Genomic DNA, 9587 nt, shown 5'->3' with positions numbered 1-9587 from the left:
TATATATATATTTTCCCTTTTAACACATAGTAATCATTTTTCATTTTCTATTCTCTTCTCTTTCCTTTCATTTTTAAAATTTATTTTGACTAGTTATTTTTTACAATCCAACCATTTATCTATTGTATATATCTCAAAGAGCTATTACAAAAAGTAAAACAAAAAAGATTCAAGAGGCTTCCACACTACGTCTTCGAAGGCTAAACTAATGCACTAGAAAAAACAAAAATTTTCAAGTACAAATTAATGTATGTTGTTAGTTCAATGAATCTTGAAGACAATGGAGTGAAGATGACACCGAAAAAATTGCATAGTTTGAAAGATGACAGGTTAAGTATACAAAAGAACAAAAAAACTGTGCATAAATTGTGAAGGAAGAGTTGTCAAGTGTACATTGCATTGGAATTTGTAATGTCAAACATTGTCAAACGTGCATATCAAACTTGTCGCTTTCTAAAGGAGTTATTTAAAACTATATGAATCATTTCTACATTTTTAGTTTTGCATTTTGACTTCTTATTTAATATGCAAATGAGTTTCAAGTTCTTGTGACTTATTTTCTGCTATTTGTATTTTTCTTGGACCTTTTGAATGTCCATTGGTGTTTAAAATGACTTGTGATTCTATTCAAAATTCAGATTAATGAAATTATTAAAACTTTGTGTTTTTTTAGCCCCTTTTGGTGGTCTTTTTCAAATATTGTTTAAAATTTGATGATTAAACTGATTTATTAGATTGGTTTTGATCAAACAAATTTTAGAGCGAATTATCTTAGGATTTAAGAGTGACAATCATAGATGCTAAATTTGATCTAAGAATTATTCATTCTTCTAACTAAGCTCTCGGTTGAAATCAATTGTTAAGTTAGACTTATTTGTGAATGTTTGCAAAAATTCTGAAAGGATATCTAACTTTGCATATATCAAATATTGTGAGCGCTTATCACTTTTTAAATATTTGTTACTTTTTTTTCTTCTCAATTTTGGTAGGATTAATTTTTTTCATTAAATTAATTAATTAATAAGATATTCCTGTTTACCATTAATTTTCAAAGAAAGAATGTTTCTTTCTAGGTTTTTAGATTTTTATTTGTATATATGATTGGCTAATAAGAAGCATATACATTTTCTAATAAAAAATAAAACCGTTTATTATTGAACTAAATAGATATGAATATGTTTTGATGTTCCAGCCTTTTTTTTTTTATTACAAATTAACGAATGTTTCATTATGTATATAAATGTTGTGCAATAAAATGATATTGCGAATCAAATTCGAACCATTTTCAAAGGATAAAATTTATAATAATTATTTTTTTTTTCAAATACGAAATTATATTAAATAGTAAACAAATCTTTATAATAGTCTTATATTTGTTTTAATTTTTTTTATATACATTAAACAATCTATTTCAAATTGCAATATATGTGATTAAATTAAAAAATTAATATATGTTGTTAAGGAAGCTCTTGTGTAGCCCAAATGGAAGACTAAACTTGTAGCATCTATATTTGGAGCCAGGGGCATGGATGGGATTAACAAAAAAAAAAAAAAATGAATGAATGGAGAAATAGTCACCTATAAACTCAAAATATTGTTTTGTTACAAAATATTTCAATTGAAATCTTCATTTTTTAAGCTTCTAAAACTATTATAGTAAAAATGAGAGTGTAATTTTATGCTCTAGATGTATTATAGATCTATCTAACTAATTAGGTCAGCAAACTTATATCATGGACATGCAAACACATGTTGTAAAGATATATTCGTTTTTCAATGATACAATTTAATTTGCGAGCCAAAAATTACTTAAGTTTTAAAAAATTTCTTACCATTTCGTTAACTTTCATATCAAAATATACATGGAAATTTTTTACTTATTAACATTAACTTTTGTACTCTTTAACTATCATTTTTTATCATAACTTCATATTAAGATAAATGCTTTATTCACTAAATACAAATGGGAAACTTTTTATTAATGATTTTGTATATGAAATTCTATTCACGAATAAAAATTTAAAGTTAAGATTACCATATCTATAAAAGTTTAAAGGAAAAATTAATAAATCTCTTCAAGTTATATTCATAGGTTTTGAGATTACATCATTTAAAATCCTGGACCAATAATAATAATTGTGTCATTTTTAACCTAAACTCTTATTAGTTGATCAATTTGTATCTATTTTCTATTCTGTTCATAAAATATGTATGAGACTTAAATTTATAAAAAAAGAATCAAAGTGAGTATATTTTAATCGATATAAAATTTGTACCCTCAACTTAAATTTTTTTATTACAATATTTATATGAATGATGATCGATCTTCCAACGTCTAGGTAGGTACCGCCTCGGATTTGTGGTACAAACTTCACAAATTTGTAAAAAGAAAAAAAAGATTATTGGCGATTTTTTCTAGAAAAGAAAAAGAATTAAATACACGTGGAATTAAAATACGCGTGGAAAGCCAAAGCCACCAAGCCGTCCATTTAACAATATTCATAATCCAAAAAGTTTTCAAACCCTAAGTTCGACTGGGACCCACCAACCTACACAATCAAGATCCATCCAGCGGCGAGTGATCGTCCACGCAACGCCAAACTCTAGATCCGGATGCACCCGATCATTATCTCCTTCGCCGACCAGTCGCAAGCATTTCAATTACAATTCCTTCATCAAAATTTCCCCTTCCCACTCACTCAAAACGCCTTCTGTAAGAGCGGGATCTCGAAAAACCTCTTGAATCTCGTTACCATCGGCGAAATGTGATCGGAACTCATCGCAAATGGCTGAAGCTCCGACTGGAAATGGAAGCGTCTCGTTGTTCTCTCCGTTCAGGATGGGGGAGTTCGATCTCTCTCACAGGTTTCTTCAGTTTTAGCCCTAATTTTGGTCAATTTCGGAGAGAGAGTTCGATTGTTTGTTAGTGTTAATTTGAATGATTGTTGATATAGGGATCGATTTGCAGGGTGGTTCTGGCGCCGATGACGAGATGTAGAGCTTTGAATGGAATTCCGGGGGCGGCGCTGGCCGAATATTACACTCAAAGGTCAACCGACGGTGGATTTCTGATCAGCGAAGGGACTTCGATCTCCGCCACCGCCGCTGGGTAATTTTCGAAATTTTGATTCCACTTAGGGCTATTTTGGTAAATTAAGTATGAGAGTAATTATTATGGCAAAGTGGTGGGGTTGATTGGTGAGTTAGTGTTCTTTGGGTCCCACAACTTTGCTGCTGACATGGATAGTGATCACTGATAACTTGGGAGGAGGGTTATTTTGGTAATTACACCATCTCGTAGCGTTACAAGTTTAACAAGTAAAGTAACCTATAGGATTTGCAATCGTATATGTGCATTTAACACGTTTTAACATATTATTATTATTATTTTTTGGGTAAAAATTACTTCTATTCTATAAACTTTTATAAAAATAATGATTTGGTCAATTTTAGTTTATAACAATTTAGTCCTTATGTTTTAATTTTGTAACAATGTAGACTTTAAACTTTAGACTTTACAATATAATCATTTAGTCCATGTAATTTAAAATTTGTAACAAGTTAGTCTCTAGTGTAGAAATTAATGATAAAATTTAATGAGATTTCATACATAAATAATCGTCAGATCGATTAGAGACTTAATATTTTTGTAAAATATAAAATCTACATTATAAAATATTAAAAATTGATATCAAATTTTGATTTTTTTTTTTATTTGAGGGGCTAAATTGTTACAATTTTGAAAGTATAAGGACTATCTTATTATATATTAAAGTTCAGAGACCAAATTGTTATAAAATTAAAAGTATAGAGACTAAATCGTTACAAACCAAAGTACATGGACTAAATTATTACTCTAAAAAAAGTTCAAGGATCAAAAGTGATTTTTAATCTATTTTTTTCAAGTTAGGCAGTATGGAATTTGTTTAATAATATCGTCGTATTAGATATTTTTTCGATTGATTTGGAGAGTTATGTAGCTTAGGTTAGGTGCTGGATTGAATATCATACTTTAAAAAGAAAAAAAATTCAATAATTATCGAGATGGTTGATGTCTAAGATTAAGAAATATGGATACTTTTGTTTTCTTCAATGTGACTAATTTGAATATTAAATACTTTATTTACTCGTTTAAAATTAAATATCATATTAATGTTATTATAATATACTCAAAATTATACCATTTATTTTTAATAATTTCAACATTGTGAATTTGGAAATGAATATATATTTTTTTTTAATTTTTTTAAATTTAATGTGTTTACTTAATTAAAATGCTTTTTTTATTAAAAATATCAATATTAGCAAGTTTATATATATATTATTGTTAAATAAATATAGATAAATGAAAAAAATTAATTTTTAGATAAAGATAATATTGTTATTCGTTAATATTATAAGAAATACAAAACATTAAACTTAGAATATTATTAATCTATTATCTACAAGTTATTTTAGAAAAACCATTTTGGATTTTAAAAAAACCATTTTGGAGTAGTACTTTATATTACAATTTTAACGTGTATACAATTATCGTTTCTAAAATATTTATAATGTTTAGATTAAATCGCAAATTTGAAAGAGAAAGGACCAACTTTCTTTTTTTACTCTTTCATTTTTTTGAGAAAATTTATTTAAGCTAAATTAATTTTACTAATACGCTGGTTTGAACTTCTAACATTAAAAAAGAAGCATATGATAATTAATGCTAAGCTAAATTTCGATAGATGTTCTTTTCATATTTATATTTTGTGCATCATTCTCCTCTCTAAACATTGAAAATGACCCTAGTCTTTTTTTTTTAAGCCCATAGTTTTTAATAAAATTCGGAAAAATTTCTCATAAAAAGAAATTGATTAATTTGAATTAAGAAGCTGTGAAGTGTCATCTGTGTATAGTAATATATCAGAGTCTTACAGCATTTATTAATGTATACAGTAATAGCAGATTTTCTTGAATGTAATGTGTATATCAATATTTATTTTTTATATAATATAAACAAACCAATAGGAATGGCCCTTGGCATTAATAGCCAAATCTTATTTTTATTTAATTATTATTACTTTTTTGAGAAAGCTAACTGCCAATTTATTAAAGTATTTTCTTCTTTTTAAGGCCTCTTTCAATAAAAGTTAGTGCATCATGGACTGGTGTAGCAGAAGAAAAAAGAATTTGCTACAGTTGAATAATTTGATAGATTATCTAAAAATAGGTATAACTCTAGATGGATTTTCTAATAATATTTTAAAAATAATGTAATTTAAATAAATAATAACAAAAATAGGATGGTTGACAAACTATTCTAAAAAAAATGGCGTTGTTAAATCGTGAACTATAGGATAAATGGTATAAATTGTGTACATTAATGAAAAGTGTATGTGGTGCACGATTTATCCCACGAACACGATTTAGCTAAGCTGGGATGCCAACATACCAACTATGTGGTGCATGGCTTCCACTTATATTGTATAGTGTTCCATATTGAATGAACAATGTTCATTAGGTCCATATCTTATTAGATGTAATTGAAATATATTGACGATAGCTTTCAACAAGAACTATTTATGTCAAAATGAGCTTAGTTCAGTGGTATTGACATATACTCCAATCCAAGACGTCGGAAGTTCAATCCCCCACCCTACAATAGTTGTAATAAAGAAAACAAGAAACATTTATATTTTTACCAGCATTAAAGGTGAGAATTTGAATCTTAACCTCTTAGGACTAGTTTGTTTCATGTGTTTTGTCATGAATTTTCAAATAAATATTTAATACATTGTTTGTTTGGCACGATTTCACTTTTTAAAGCTAAAGATATTATTATCTATTTTTTTAATCATAGATTTTTTAATATCCTTTATATATGTGAGCTTTTTATACTTAGATGAACAATACAAATATAATTTAATTAATTAGTTATTTCTAATTGTTTTTAATTAATTATTAGATATAAATATATTCTTTAGACTTATTAAAATTTAATTAATATATTTATCTTTTAACATTTGATACTATGTTTACTATTTAAGATAAAATTTTATTATTTTGAATAATTAATACTTATTTAAATGGTTTAGTTAACAACGTCATTTTTAATTAACGTTTACTTTAAAAATACTTGTTTATTTTTATTTGAATTGATTAATTAATCAATTAATTTCATTAAACATTTAATAATATCAAATTTAATCTATGATTATATCAATTTGCTCTCTTACATTTAATTAATTAGTTATAATTTTTATCTTCAAGAGTAGTGAAACATACACCTATTATATTAAAAATACCATTTCAAAATCAATTAAAAGTATAAAATTATCAATACTGTTTTAATATTTTTTATGTAATTATTTTATTTTGGTTTATATTTATAAAATGGGTAAAACAAATACATATACTTAATCATAGACATTGATTATCTTTTATTATATATCCTGACATAGACATTAATTATCTAGACTTAAATGGTATATGCAATCCAAACAAGCTGAGATAGAATTACTTAAAAAACCTATTATTAGGGTAGTTCTTTTTTTTTTTTGATTCCATAGATTCTAAAATCACTTTTTAAATAAAATATTAATGACATAAAACTCAGTTTCATAAGGTGGCTAACCGAACATTAAAATAATTTATTCTTAAACGTATTTTACAATTTTTCTTTTTAACTCAGTTTCATAAGGTGGCTAACCGAACATTAAATAATTTATTCCTAAACGTATTTTACAATTTTTCTTTTTACAAAATCAACAACCATGTAGATCTAGTGGTCAATAAAGGCGATAGGTAGAACAAAAAAGTTAGGAAATGTGTTCAATGTACAATGAATTGTCTAGTAAAATTAGTTGAGATGTGTCCGAACTGACCTAGACATTTTCTACAAAATTCCTTCTTTATAGTTAGATTATTAGTTAAATCATGTATCTAATAAACTGAACTTCGCAGATTTCCACATGTTCCTGGAATTTACACTGACGAACAGGTGCAAGCATGGAAACCAGTGGTGGATGCTGTTCATGCCAAAGGCAGCATTATTTTCTGTCAACTCTGGCACGTAGGCCGAGCTTCACACCAAGGTACAACTATGATCTGACAAGGATATGTTTATTAACTTACATATTATTAGTATACGAAAAGGAAATTTTAAAGTCAACAAGTTTATATGCATTTATATGCTTAAAAATGAAGTTGATATATTTCACTCAAAATTTATTTGCATTAACTTGTGCTTGACATGAATATGTAAACTAAACTAGCAATCAATCTCTTATCTCCTTCCTGATCTCTCTAATTTTGATGATTCTGAATGAACTCATAGTCTATCAACCTAGTGGGATGCCACCGATTTCATCCACAAGCAAACCCATTTCAAAGAGGTGGAGAATCTTGCTTCCTGATGGCTCCTATGGCACATATCCAAGCCCACGAGCACTTGGTATTTACGAGATCGAGGCCGTGGTTGAGCAGTATCGACATGCTGCTTTGAATGCTATTCAAGCAGGTAGTTAGCTTATAAACACCTATTTCACTTACAATTTCTGAATTATCTGCTGATTGAGACGAATCTTGATTTCGCATTCTGCAACATTTTTTTTCTGAATCTCATATTAGAAAATAATTGTGTTTTGGAAATATATGTTATCTAAAACGAACCAGTCCATTGTTTGATAATCATTTGACTTTTAAAAAATAAGCCTATTTTTTCTCATTTTTTACCATTATTTTTATTTTTCTTAAATAAATGAGTTAAATTTTTAGCTAAATTCTAAAAGCAAAAACAAGTTTTTTAAAAATATTTTTTTTAGTTATCAAAATTTGACTTGATTTTTAAAAATATTGGTAGAAAGTAGGTAACAAGATAAAGAATTTAGAGGTGAAATAAGTGTTTATAGACTTAATTTTTAAAAACTAAAAACCAAATGGTTACCAAATGAGGCGTTGATTCATGATTTTTGATTTTTGATTTTTTGAAAATTAAACTTATGAATACTTTCTTTGTTTGGTCATCTGGTTATTTTCATAATCCACAACCAAGCTATTAAAAGTCTGTTTCTTGTTTTTGGAATTGGCTATAAATTCAAATATTTCCTTAGAAAAGATAAAAACCATAGTAAAGAAACGGTAAGAAAGTAAACAGAACTTTCACAAAAAAAAAAAAAACATATAGTTATTAAATTGAATCTTGAGATAAATTTATTGCCAATATATTTCATTTTTGTGGGAAGAAGAAAGATGCCTTGCAATTAGCAATCTTGAGATAAATTTTGATAATTAATTTGATGTTTATGTTATGACCAATAGGCTTTGATGGGATTGAGATCCATTCAGCCCATGGCTACCTCCTTGATCAATTCTTAAAAGATGGTATAAATGATAGAACAGACCAATATGGTGGATCTCTCACAAACCGATCTCGGTTCTTATTGAAGGTAATTCAAGCAGTAGTTTCTGCCATTGGATCGTATCGAGTTGGTGTTAGAATTTCTCCTGCCATCGACCACCTCGACGCAATGGATTCCAATCCTCTCAAGCTCGGTCTACATGTCGTCGATCAACTCAACAAACTCCAACAAGAAGTTGGCACGAAGCTAAGTTATCTCCATGTAACTCAGCCTCGGTACACAGCCTATGGCCAGACGGAGTCGGGCAGGCCGGGAAGCGAAGACGAGGAAGCTGAGTTTATGAGGACTTTAAGAAGAGCTTATCAAGGAACATTCATTTGCAGCGGCGGGTTCACTCGAAAACTAGGAATGGAAGCAATCGAGAACGGAGACGCAGATTTGGTGTCGTATGGTAGGCTTTTCATTGCCAACCCTGACTTGGCTTTGAGATTTAAGCTCAGTGCACCATTGAACAAGTATGTTAGGAAGACTTTCTATACACAAGATCCTGTTGTTGGCTATACAGATTACCCATTTCTTAACAGTGTAAGTGATGAAAATAAGCCTCTTTCTCGCCTTTGATTGGACTGTTTTGAGCATAATATTCTTGAGGTTCTTATATTTTAGTGTAATTTTCTCAGTGATTTGAAGTATTATCACGATCTTGGAAGAGTTGAGGAAATACAAGTTGGGTACTGCCTAATTGTATTTATAATCATAATACTTGTATTTGTTTTACAAATTATGTAAAATAGTTCTCTAATTTGATATGTCTTACGCACTCAGATGTATGGAAGTGTTGCTAGCTATATACATACATAAATACATATATATACACATATATAGATACATATATACGTACATAGATACATATAATATATACATATATAGATATATATATACGTACATAGATACATATATATATATATACACATATATAGATACATATATGGATACATATGCATATACATACATATACATGTATATATATAGACACATATACATATATATATAGACACATACATATATGTTAAAATACCATTTTGGTCTTTTTGATACATATTTGTTCAATTTTAGTTTTTTTTGGGCTGACAAGAGAAACATCAAATTTTAAAGTTTCATTTGGAAAAATGGCAAAAAAGTTTCAAAATTATAAAAATAGCAAAACAAATTTGTATAATAAAAAATACTAATTAGTAAATGACA

General features: G+C 27.7%; 1 protein-coding gene across 3 annotated transcripts; it reads left to right on the top strand.

The window, feature by feature from the left end:
* Nucleotides 1-2666: 2666 nt before the first annotated feature.
* Nucleotides 2667-9166, top strand: LOC120072346 (12-oxophytodienoate reductase 3). 3 transcript variants are annotated; one of them, XM_039024821.1, is made up of 6 exons: nt 2667-2865; nt 2969-3109; nt 6946-7076; nt 7319-7501; nt 8302-8927; nt 9023-9166. In XM_039024821.1, the coding sequence occupies exons 1-6, from the start codon at nt 2786-2788 to the stop codon at nt 9023-9025; spliced, it is 1164 nt and encodes a 387-aa protein (XP_038880749.1). In that variant the 5' UTR covers nt 2667-2785; the 3' UTR covers nt 9026-9166. The 3 variants fall into 3 exon arrangements, with proteins under 3 accessions (XP_038880749.1, XP_038880748.1, XP_038880750.1); XM_039024820.1 differs by having other exon boundaries at nt 8302-9166; XM_039024822.1 differs by having other exon boundaries at nt 2707-2865; nt 2955-3109; nt 8302-9166.
* Nucleotides 9167-9587: the final 421 nt, after the last annotated feature.

The sequence above is a fragment of the Benincasa hispida genome, chromosome 2 (assembly GCF_009727055.1).
Source record: "Benincasa hispida cultivar B227 chromosome 2, ASM972705v1, whole genome shotgun sequence".
NCBI lineage: Eukaryota > Viridiplantae > Streptophyta > Magnoliopsida > Cucurbitales > Cucurbitaceae > Benincasa > Benincasa hispida.
The sequence above is the reverse complement of the archived record's forward strand: the minus strand, read 5'-3'. Positions and strand labels throughout refer to the sequence as shown.